The sequence below is a fragment of the Neovison vison genome, chromosome 11, assembly GCF_020171115.1.
Source record: "Neovison vison isolate M4711 chromosome 11, ASM_NN_V1, whole genome shotgun sequence".
Classification (NCBI taxonomy): domain Eukaryota; kingdom Metazoa; phylum Chordata; class Mammalia; order Carnivora; family Mustelidae; genus Neogale; species Neogale vison.
In genome coordinates, this window is record NC_058101.1 from 36,880,681 (window position 1) to 36,892,776 (window position 12,096).

General features: G+C 46.5%; 1 protein-coding gene across 3 annotated transcripts in view; it reads right to left on the bottom strand.

Annotated features, from left to right (window-relative positions):
- The window catches only part of TBC1D1 (TBC1 domain family member 1), a 219,884-nt gene that overhangs the window by 101,260 nt on the left and 106,528 nt on the right, over positions 1–12,096 (bottom strand). For all 3 annotated transcript variants that reach the window (XM_044224711.1, XM_044224712.1, XM_044224713.1), the window contains exons 5-6: positions 11,506–11,638; positions 5,849–5,940 (exon numbers count right to left, since the gene is read on the bottom strand). In XM_044224711.1, the coding sequence (XP_044080646.1) occupies positions 5,849–5,940; positions 11,506–11,638 (225 nt within the window). The remainder of the gene's footprint in view (positions 1–5,848; positions 5,941–11,505; positions 11,639–12,096) is intronic.

The window sequence follows — 12,096 nt, forward strand, 5'->3', positions numbered from 1 at the left end:
GACCATGTAATTTAATGTATTATTTTCTTGGAAAAATTAAGAGAAAAGTTATTCTGAAGACATGCAAAATTGCTAGTCTATAAACCTTGAAAATACGGGTTTTTGAAGATTTTGTTTGAGAGAGAGAGAGAGCACGAGCAGGGGGAAGAGAGGAAGAAGGAGAAGCAGACTCTGCGCTGAGGAGAGAGGCTGCCAGTCAGCAGGTAGCGTGCGAGCGAGCCCTAGGACCCCGGGATCATGACCTGAGTTGAAGGCAGACACTTAACCAACTGAGCCACCCAGGCGCCTTGAAAATATGTGTTTTTCATAATGGTGATTATCCATTTTCCTGCTCCCCACCCCCATTCCAAACCTGCAGCCTGCCCTTCAGAACAAAGGTGGTAACAAATGAGTCAATTTTACAGACATCCAGTCTGGATCAAGGCCACTCCTGGAAACCTCCTCCCTGATTTCACCCTGCGTGTCACAGGTTTTGGAAGCAAAGGTGACACTAACCCAGACCTTCTGGTATTCCTGCTCTTTAAAAAAAGATAATTTGAAATGATAAGTTGTTCCTCCTATGACTCAAGGAAAAGATAGTAAATGATTAGAACGGGTTGTTTTCACTGGGGACTTCCTGTTCTTTAAATTTCAGATTTCAGGACTGAATATCCTAGAACAGATGCTCTCAATCTCGATTCCAAGCCGCAAACCTCGATGTTATGAAGTTTTACACGTTTTATGTAACAAGTGCATTTTTCCAAAGAAAATTCCCATTAGACCTTCAAGAAAGGAGAGGATAGTCATGCACCACAATCCCAACTTCGCACCGAGCACCTCAAGGAGGTGACACACACACTGTGAGTCTATACGCCCAGGAGGCAAAAGGGACACTCGTTCACTGCTGGTGGGACCGTACAATGACCAGCCACCGGCTTCTTACGAAACCAACAATGCTCTTACCACGCGATCCAGCAAATCACACTGCTTCAAATTTAACCAAAGGAATGGAAAATTTACGTCCATACTAAAACCAACACACAAATGTTTATAGCAGCTTTATTTATAACTGCCAAAACTTACGAGCAACCCAGATGTCCTACAACATTTTGTGTGAATTTGTTGTGAATAAACAAATTGTGACACATCCATAAAATGGAATATTAGGGGCACCTGGGTGGCCCAGGCTGTTCAGCGTCTACCTGCCTAGGGCTCAGGTCATGACCCCAGGGTCCTGGGATGGAGCCCAGCATCGGGCTCCCTGCACAGTGGGAGGGAGTCTGCTTCTCCCTCTGCCTCTACTCCTCTCCCTGATTGCACCCTCTCTCTCAAATGAATAAAGTCTTTTAAAAAATGTATGATTATTCAGCACTAAAATAAAAAGAACTATCATGCCATGAAAAGACATGGAGGAACTTTAAATGCATGTTGTTGAGTGAAAGCCAATCCCCTGTATGCTGTATGATCCCAACTGTACGACATTCTGGAAAAGGCAAAACTATGGAGACAGTAACAGATGAGCAGGGGCCTGGGGTTTGCTGGTGGGGGAGGAATGAACTGAAGGGGCAGAGAGGAGTTTTAGGGTAGTGAAAAACAATTCTGCTGCTCCTGTAATGGTGGGTACATGCCACTATGCATTTGTTAGAACCCACAGAATGTACAATAGTAAAAGCTAACCCTAATGTCAACTATGGACTTCAATTACTAAAAATGTATCAATAGGGGCTAACCAGTAGTAACAAATGTTCCACACTAAGATGTGATGTTAATCATAGGGAAAAGTGGCCTAAGGGTAAGGGTGGGGTGTGCAGTCATATGGGGACTCTATATTTTCTACCCACTTTTTCTACAAAACTAAAACAGCTGTAAAAAAAAAAAATAAAGTCTATTTTTTTTTAAAGTCTAAGAAAGAAGAGCACACGGGAATTAGGGGAGGCCTCTGAACAGACACCCAAGAGTTAAAACCATTCCTTCTTCCATAACGATTAAATATTTGGGGCTGTTCTCACAGGAAAATGTGTATTTTTCTTGGAGAAACTGTGCACTTGCTTATTTCAAAGTCTCAAAAAAGGCTAAAAATGCAGGAATAAGAGAAAGACATTTTTTCCTCAAAATATACAAGAAGTTCAGATGGACAGAAAATGAGACAAATGAGCACCACGTATTGTCACAGGCATTAGAAACGGAAGCAGAGGAAGATAAACATCATGAGGTCGTGAAACATCAGAGGAAAGTCACTAAGTTCAGAAATCCATATCCACGATGTCCTACAATGTCAAAAAATAAATCCTTCCTTAAAATAACTAAAAGGTGATTGGGGCTACTCTTCTATTGAGTTCAAATGATTAGCAAGGTGTCTCACCACCCTCCACGTGGCAACTCACCCCTTTGTACAGGTGATTTGATTTTACAAACACTCATTAGTGAGAGAGACAAGTCTGAGGAAAATGATGGGGAATCCAGTTGGACAGCATCACTTTGCAGTTAAAAATGAACTTGCTTGTAAAAAATCAATCCTGCTGGGGCGCCTGGGTGGCTCAGTGGGTTAAAGCCTCTGCCTTTGGCGCAGGTCATGATCCCAGGGTCCTGGGATCAAGCCCCACATCCGCATCCGGGCTCTCTGCTCAGCAGGGAGCCTGTTCACCCATCTCTCTCTGCCTGCCTCTCTGCCTACTTGTGATCTCTGTCAAATAAATAAAATCTTAAAAAAAAAAAAATCAATCCTACGGTGTCAGAAGTCAGGACTGTCGGTCCCTGGGGGTAATACCAGTGGGGGAGAGATGGGGAGGAGCTGGAAATGCTCTATTTCTTAATCTTCAGGCTGGCTGGCTGCATAGGAGTATTCGTCTTATAAAAATTCACTGAAATACACATACCACTGATCTGAGCGCTTTTCTCCTATTAGATTTCATTTAAACAAATACAAAACAACTGATTGCCCGTTAAAAGTAACAAAGCCAATTCTGCCGCATGCTTCTTGACCTTATTTCTTTGAGAAGGCCTATGAGTTGGACATCAGAGGGACTGAAAACCGAATTCCCAACGCTGACTGATGAGCACCAGAATGCTGAGAGTCGACAGACTTCGGCCGGTGCTACTTGAAATGGCAATGCTCACTTGGACACTGCTTTAGGACATTTTCTTACAAAGTTATAACCAAATCTTAGAGGAAATAATTTTAAAGCCATGGAAAATCCAACAAAGTTGATATTCTTCACAAAGTTGGGGAGGAGGAGCCCCTCTATTAATCCTTAAAACTTCTGAAAAATCATGTTCTTTAATCCATCACTGACCCCCCCCCACTGAGTATGAATCGACTTGTTTTATCTACTCAGTATTGGTTCAGCCATTCCCTGAAATACCGTCATTCAGCAGGACAGAGCTGGACTTGTGAGGCGTCTCCTTTGCTAGCCCTACTTGGACTGGAAAGCACTGCAGGGGACCAACCACTGGAAGCCGTGGGCCGCCCGCATGGTGAGATGTGCCTGGAGACAGTGCATTTCAGAAGGTCATCAATTAAACAATGGCTGTGAAGTGTCACAAGTCCCCCAACAGAAGGGCTCACAGGCCCCCAGGCTCATCAGGCACCAAGTTCTCTCAGCATTCTCAAAGGCAACAACTACCAGCCGCCACACGTGCAGGGCCGCCACTGGTTTCTACTCTTCGTGTCCTGTGTGGTCTGCCCTTGTTTCTCTGCATTAAGCATTTATTTACAAAAACACTGATTATGTATTCTTTAAGTAATTACGTACCATTCATTTCAACCGTAATTACATTTGTCTTATGAAGGTCTGCCTTGGAGAACTCTTCAGAAATAAATTACCCTCCAGGAAAACTGTACAAAGGAACGTATTAACCTTCCTGTTTACAAAAGGGGTCCTGACACTGCAAAGCCACCTTCTATGATCTGTTTGAAAGGTATAATTTGCAAACACATTAGCAGGCGCTCCTACCTAGAAAGAAACTTGGTTTATAAAATGTTTTATAAGAACCAAGAACGGGGGGCCTGGGTGGCTCAGTCATTAAGCATCTGCCTTCAGCTCAGGTGATGATCCCAGGCTCCTGGGATCAAGTCCCGCACTGGGCTCCCTGCTCCGCGGAAAGCCTGCTTCTCCCTCATAAATTCTCTTTTTTAAAAAATTCCTCTAACAACAACAGCAAACAAAACAAAACAAAACAAAACCAAGAATGGCCATTGAAAATAATTCAGTGAAACCCCCAAGCCATTAGAAGAAGATATCCATGTCAAATTGTATCTCGTAAGGAGGAGCTGCGCTTACAATGATGGAGGACAAAGTAAGCACTGGCTTTTCATGCCCAGTGTCACTTCCCTTTGGTCTTCAAGCCAATCGAGTTACAGAGCCTTCTAGAACAACACATAGAGGCCCCAAGATATGGACTGCATGCATTTAAAAATAACAGGGAAAAAAAATAAAACACAACCCTGTATCATCACTTTTCTCTAAAAAGTCTCTTGTCCATAATGCACTGGCTGTCTAAAAATTTAAACAGATCAAAGGGAATCTCAGAATCACATCCGTTAGGAATTTCTCACTGCCAAAGAACACTTACTGCCGACACTGAGTCATCGCACTGTTTTGGGATGGCAACACAGTGCTGTCTGAATAAAAGATGAAACACACGTTAGGGGAGGAATGTGCATCTCCTGAGCTTGCGGCAAAGATGTCCCCCAAAGTGGCTTGCTAACACTCGACCATCAAGCGGACCGGCATCCAGGGAAAGGGCCCGGCCTCCACCGTAAACGCATTTAGAGTCAAAAGCAAACTGCCCGTCCATTTATGAATTCCAAGTACAAATCGCACTAAAGTTTTCTGAGTACTCTCTACTCAGAACTCTAAAGATCCTTTAAGTAAAAACAAAGTAGCCTGTTTCAAGTTGATTCAGAAGAAAACAAGAAAATTTAAAGGCAATTGGAAACTGTGAAAACTACAATCTAAGCCACTTATGAAACTGAAAAACCTTCCATTGCTTTCCTTCTCCGAACATGTGTCACTCCTGCCAGAAAACAGGCCAAGGGCCTGTGTGTACAGCCCTGCGCCAGTGAGGAGGCCGAGAGAACTCACCATCCAGAGCTGTCGACCTTCTAGATTGGGTTGATGACTCCTCTGCAGTATCCCTGCCACTCCCCTCCCCACAAAAAAAGATATTCTTCGTCCTGATGTGCTTTCCTCCCTACAAAAGTGCCAGGAAACCTCAGAAGATGCCCCTTGGCCAGAGTGGACATGAAATCTGTGATGAGCTCACTAAAGATTCATAATGAACACAGTCCAGGCATGCCGGCACACGCAGCGTCGTTTCCTGAGCTACATGGCATCTGCATGCGAGAACAAGAGAGAGTTTCCAGTATGGCAACGGAGTCTGGCTCTGGTTTTGTATTTTGTTTTTATATTTAGGCTTGATACATAGTTGTAAGTAGGTAACATTATCTCCATTCCTTTCCAACACTGAGGACGAAGGGAGAAACTGTGAGTGACCAAGCTTACGTATGAAATCCTGTCTCTGCCCACTCCCACACTTTGGGACTGGAACCCCAAGCAGGAAGGGGCTGGCAGAGGTGTCCTGGCAAGCAAAGAAATTCTCGGGGACCAAAGTCCACATCATCTTTCTCCTGGGTGGCAGGCTCTTTCCACTCAGCAATTTCCTTTCTCTCATCCCAAAATATTCTTTAAGGCAGGACTTCTCCGGGTTAGTCACATTCACCATGAAAACCAAGACCCGGAGGGAGTCTGCCCGGGGCTGGTGAGCCTGAACCAGGAGGAACCAAGTCCGCTTCCTCCCAGCTGGGATCATCTCACAGATAAGCTGCTCAGCTCTGCTTTAAGTTTAGCAATTAGAAACTCGTGCCTACCTGAACCTCCTCAAAAATAGTTGCTTGCTCCTGATTACTTAATGTCGTCAGGTGCTTCTGGAGCTCTAGTTTGGTTTTGGAAGAATTCATTCCTGTTAAGAAAAAAAAAAAAAGAGAGAGAGAGAGAGAGAGAGAGACATGAAAACACACTATGGAGAAGTCACAAGGCAGAGTAGAACTTCCAACTCCGGCTTTTCACGTCCTTACGTACTCCAGGCTTCCAAAGTTTTCTGGACATTCTACTCAGTCATAACGTTCATGACGGCAATGATGACAGCTAACATTTTTTAGCTGAGTCCTCACGTGCCAGGCACGGTCTTAGACACCAGGCCTGCCTCAGTTAACACTGAGAACAACTGGTGAAGACGATCAAGTTAGCCCCATTTTACACTTGAGGAAACCGAGACCCAGAGAGCTGATGTAATCGCCAGAAGACCACCACGCTGACCCCATCTCAGGCTTTGCGGTTCCGAATTTTCTTTTCTCCACCATTCCGTGTTAGAACACCTCGCACAATCAGAACACGGTCTGCATCAGTACTTAAATACAAACTAGACAACTCAAGGGAAAACATCTGCTGCCCTATTGTGTTCTCCGCAGTCGGCTCCCCGCAGCCTGATTCACGCAGCTACCCACCTTCGTTTTAGCACCACTTGCTTCTTACTAGTCTAAGCCCATCTAATTACCATTAGGGAGGATTTTGAGGAAAAGTTACACAGTCACGATATAGTGCCAACAAGAAACTGATGCTTCGGAAAGTTGTTTCTTCACACAAACAGGGCTTAGATCCTGTTTTGCCTTTTCTTGGTGCCAGAGAGAAATGTTATGGCTGCCGAGAAGATTCAGAATGGAAGGGCTTGCTGAGCAGACTACCGTGGGAGCACTGTCGCCGGGCACTTTCATTCTGAGGGCGGCTCTCAGCTCACGCACCTGCTGCACATCCTCCTGCCCCGGGGCAGGTGCCAGGCTGCACTCTACCCCGAGAACACTGGGAATGCATCTGCACGGCTGAGTGTGCCCAGGAGGGGCCGCCTCTCAAGTCTGGACCCGGGACATGGAAATCAAGCCTATTTTTACAGAGGTGGCATCACTGAGGTCGAGAGAAGCCAGGTGACTCTCCAAAGTCAGGAGGCTGATGAGCCGCCGCCTCCCCACAGCCCCGGACCCCTGGTGGACGCAGAGTCCCGACCATGCTCACAGCTCTGCTGGGCCCATCTCAGCTTCCAGGACATCCGCCCTCCCGGCAGCCCCCGCCTCCCTTTATTTTTTGCCAAGAAAATCCTATAAAAATAAAAGCCAACACTTCTGGAGTGGCTGGTCTGCCACCACACTGAGCACTATGTGCATCCCCTCAACCCTCAAAACAATCTGAGTGGGCACCATTCTTAGCAATTCTAAGCAATTCCAATGTATATATGAAGAAACTGAGGCACAGGCAAAGTCCAGTATTTTGTCCTAGGTCATCGTCTAAGTGAGGGACAGAGTTAGACTCTGAACCAGGTCCATTTCCCTCCACCGACAGCTCTTGAACTCTCCGCTGCCTCCCTTTCCCAGAGTCCAGTCGCCTGACCCACAGGTGGCTTCCGTACTAACGTGACCGCAGAGGCGGTGACAGTGCCAAAAAGACAGCTGGCTTCTGCCAGAACGCAATTCAGGTACTCTTCCAGCAAGCTGGCAGGTCAGACAAGCTGGGAAACACAGGGGTGGTTTCTTACTGCACTACTTAAATACTGACTCAAAAGAGTGTTTAAGGGGCGCCTGGGTGGCTCAGTGGGTTAAAGCCTCTGCCTTCGGCTCGGGTCATGATCTCAGGGTCCTGGCATGGAGCCCCGCGTCAGGTTCTCTGCTCGGCGGGGAGCCTGCTTCCTCCTCTCTCTCTGCCTGCCTCTCTGCCTACTTGTGATCTCTGTCTGTCAAATAAGTGAGCAAAATCTTAAAAAAAAAAAAATTAAAAATTAAAAAATTAAAAAAAGAGTGTTTAAATTGATGAGTGAAAGGAGCCATCAGGGTTAACCAAAAGCCTCTCCGCAGGTCCCTGACACAATGTAATAAGCATCCTATCAGGACATACGTGTGTTGTTTGACGAGACGCTCACATGTGCAGAGCACCCCAGAGCTCGGAGCAAAGTTCGACCAATTGTACAACAACTAACGGCATAACAGACCAATTGCACAACAGACTGATCGTACATGTCTAACAATCAGGCCACGGCACAGAAAATTCTCCGTATAGGGGGGCGCAGGTGAAGAGACTCTTTGACGAGTTTTATCCTTGCCCTCAGGATGCCTCACCTCAGAAAGTCCCTCCTGCCCCACCCCAGACAGCAGGCAGGTTTCTGACCCCTGCCGCCCAGACCCCAGGCCTGGCTCTCCACTCCGCCTTTACAGTGAACCTTCCAGTGGCTTCTCAACACCATCAGGCACTGCTGTCTGGTTTCTGCGGCAGGAAGGTGGCACCCCCCCCCCCATGTGAGGCCTAAAGGCTTTACAGGGGGAAAGGGATGCAACAGAGAAAACAGAGAGAACAGAGAACAACAGAGAAAAAGGCGAGCGGAGTCAAGGGCATTCCAAACTCTAATCCCTCCAGCCCGGTGGTCAGTGAGGCCACCTTCACGATGTTGGTGCAGAAAAGGCTCTTATTAAAGGGGCTCTGATGAGCAGTTGCTTGGCCAGAGGCAAACTTACTTAGAAGGCAAAAGGAAAACTCAGCTCAACTTTTTCTTCTTCTAAGTGAACATAAAATTCATTCTACGAATCCCCAAAATGCTCTGCCCAACTTTAAAGTAAGTAAAAATGCTAGACAAGCACTGCTAGGAGCTGCTCAGAGTTCAAATTCAGGCCCGGGCAGAGCTGCTCGTCCTACAGGGTGGGAGTGTGTGTCCCACCGCCGCTGTTGGACATATTGTATGGACTTTTTTAATAAATCCTGGGGCATAACCCGATTAAATCATTTGATGAAGGAAACAGTATTTAAGTCTTTCTTTTTGTGGCCATGTCATTAGTCCTCTCCCCAGTGTACGGAGTTCCTGGACAGAGCCTGACTTCCTATTAGCACTACGCTTATGGGAATACACAATGAGCTTTTATAAACCACTCCATTCTACTTATTAGGAACGCATGACAGCAGACAGCAAGGGCCTCAAAGTGTTCATGAAACCAGCATCTCCCCAACAAAGAACCCATCTCCCCTCCTTAGGATGCCTATAACACTGTGCCCACTCTACCTAAGAAATGCTTCCCATCAGGCATGCAAAACCCCAAACTTCTAATTGTGCTATCAAGAATGTTTCTACATTAGCAGAGCTTTCTGCTTTGCTTGGATTTTATCAGGTAAAAAGACGAATTAAATAATAACTTCAAAATACAGCAGCAAAATCCCTCCCCTGACTGAACTTTTCAGCTCTCACTTTCGGAAAGCTAAGCCAGACCACAGAAAGATTTATCAAGTAGAAATCTGGAATCCTTCCAGTCCCTGCAGATCACGGTCTGCTTTATCTTCAAGGCCAACGTTGTTGTTGGCTTCTTAACAAGCTCTTCAGGGACATTTCTGTCATCGTTTCCCTTATCTTGACAACCACTAAGGGAAGGTTTAGTGATCTTTTGAGATGAGATCTCTAGGTAAAACTCAACTTTTCTCCTTTCCAGCTTATTTTGTATAATGTCAGCAAATAGTAACAATTAGGGAAGCACAGTTGAAAATATTAATCATTTTGATTCATTTTAAAGAGCACTATAATGCCAGCGAATGAACCTTTGAAACTTAAGGTGGTGATTGTCAGTTTAGCTCATTTAAAAAGGGAAATCAGATACGACTGCACACCCGTTAGGATGGTTATCAATAAAAAGAAGAAGCAGAGAGAAAGTAACGTGTGTTGGCAAGGATGGGTGAAACAGGAACCCTTGTGCACTGCTAACGGGAATGTAAAATGGTGTAGCCACCGTGGAAAATACGACCCTCAAAAGATTTAACACATAATTACCATCTGACCCAGCAATTCCTTTCTGGGTATATTCCCAAAAGAACTGAAAACGGGAACATGAGGAGAGATTACACGCCCACTTAACAGCAACGTCATTCCCAACGGCCAACTGAGAAAACAATTCAAATGTCTGTAGACAGAGAACTAGACAATGTGGTTCAGGCACACGAAGGGATACTCATCTGCCTTAAAAGGGAATGTGATTCCTGCTAAGGCGTGAAAGGAGATTTATGCTAAATCAGCCAGTCACGGAAGGACAAAAGCTGGATGCCTCCACTTGGATGAGGTGCCTGGAAGCCGTCACACTCCCACACACAGAAGCAGAGTGGTGGCTGCCAAGGACTGGGGCAGGGGGACTGAGCAGTTACAGTTTAATGACTTTCAGTTCAGAAAGATTAAAAAGCCCCCGCAATGGACGGCAGTGATGGCCTCGAACCAACGTGAGTGTTATGCCACCGGACTGCCCACTTTTAAAAGGTGAAAATGGTCGATTTTATATGATGTGTACTTTTGCCACATTTATGAAAAAAAAGGAAATGAAATCCAAATAATACAGTGTTTTTCTCTACCCAAGTAGAATTCATTAGAAGTGTTCTAGGGACATGCGACATGAGCAAATATGGAGGGGTTTTGTGTGTGTGTGTGTGTGTTTTACAATAACATGGGTTGTTTAAATCCTGTGACTCCCCTCAGAATCACAAAGTTTTAGAAATCCTCCTATACATGGAAAAAAATGAAAACCAAAGAGAGAGAGAGGAATGCACCCCTTCAGTGCCAGTTTCCCTCAGAGGATCATCATGGCGGGTTTACCCTCCTTCTCTTCCCCTCGCCTCTGCCTCCCCTGCAAGCCCAGAAATGGAGCACCTCTCTTCCCACCTGAGGAAGTTTCCACACACCCCCCCCCCAGGAAGGGGTCTCCTCCTTTCCATTCTGACTCACTGGGCCCCTGTGGCCCTGGATCTGCTCGAACCTCCCCAGCTGTGCAAAGTGGGTCCCCTGGCTCTTCCCCCAGCATGGCCTTCCCCAGGGGGCCACTCTGTGCACAGGTGACAGGGAGGGCTTTCCCACACTCGCAGACTCCTGGGCTCCCACACTAGTTCTCCCCTCGACCTCACAAGTGTCCGGTGTACTTATCCCTAAAACGTAAATCAGCAATCCTCTTTCCTCCCACACGTGAAAGCACCTGGCACAGGGCCTGGCACGCCTTAAGTGCTCAAAAAACAGCAGCTGCCAATGAGTACATTTACGTTTCTCCCTACAGCACATTTCTAGAAACTACAGTCGACTCCCAGTCCCTTTTATTCCTTCCCTGTGACTCAGGTGCAATCTGTGTTCTGCCCCTTCACTCCGTGAACACTGTCCTGGCAGAAATGACCAGTGACCTAGGACCTGAGACACGTGGCGGAGATCCTGCAGCTCTCACCTTACTAGACCTCTTCAAAGCAGCCAACAGGGCCGACCTGACCATTCACGGCCTGGATAAATGCTAGGCGGCTGCATCTGTAGCTTCTGTTTCTCTGCTCCACGACCCTTAGAGCAGCGATGGGGAAAGGGCAGGGACGCCTCCCTTCAAACCCTGAGCACAGAACACAACAGCTTGGCCATGTACAGAAGACATCCCCCCATCCCCCGCCATGCTGAAATCCACCGGCGGTCCTGGTAAACAAGGCTACTCACCCTCTATCCGCTCGCAGAGCTTGTGCAGGCCCTGCAGGGGGCAGCCCTCGCACAGCTGGGCAGGCACCTGAGCTGTCCGCTGCACCGCGGCCACGGTGAACGCCTGCTTCAGGGTCAGCATGATTTCATCAACCTGATCGGAGAGAAGACACAGGGAGCCAGCACGTGTAAGACGAGCGGGGCTGAGATTTCAGGACTCTGCAAACACTTTCAGCATTTTAAGATTTTGGGGGACTATTCGTCACCGACTGACAGATAATAATCGTGATAACCGCTAGGATTAGAGTCTGAGAAACAGTACCCAGCAGCTCAAAGCTCGTAAAGAAGGTAGAAACTAAAAACACAAATTCAATACTCATGAAAGAGCCAGCTCCTCTGGGTCAAACGTCCAAAATGACATACTTTAATGCCAGGCCAGAGGGTGAACGTAAGCACGTTCCTCAAAAACGAAAACCGAAGAAACATAGCCAAACAAGGCTTGCATGTGTACCAGCTAGTCACTAAACAGTCATGGCGGATAATTAAAGCTAAATAACACGTCGATGTAGCTCTACAGTTTGCGAAGGGAAGAAAAATCAGTGAGGCTGACAT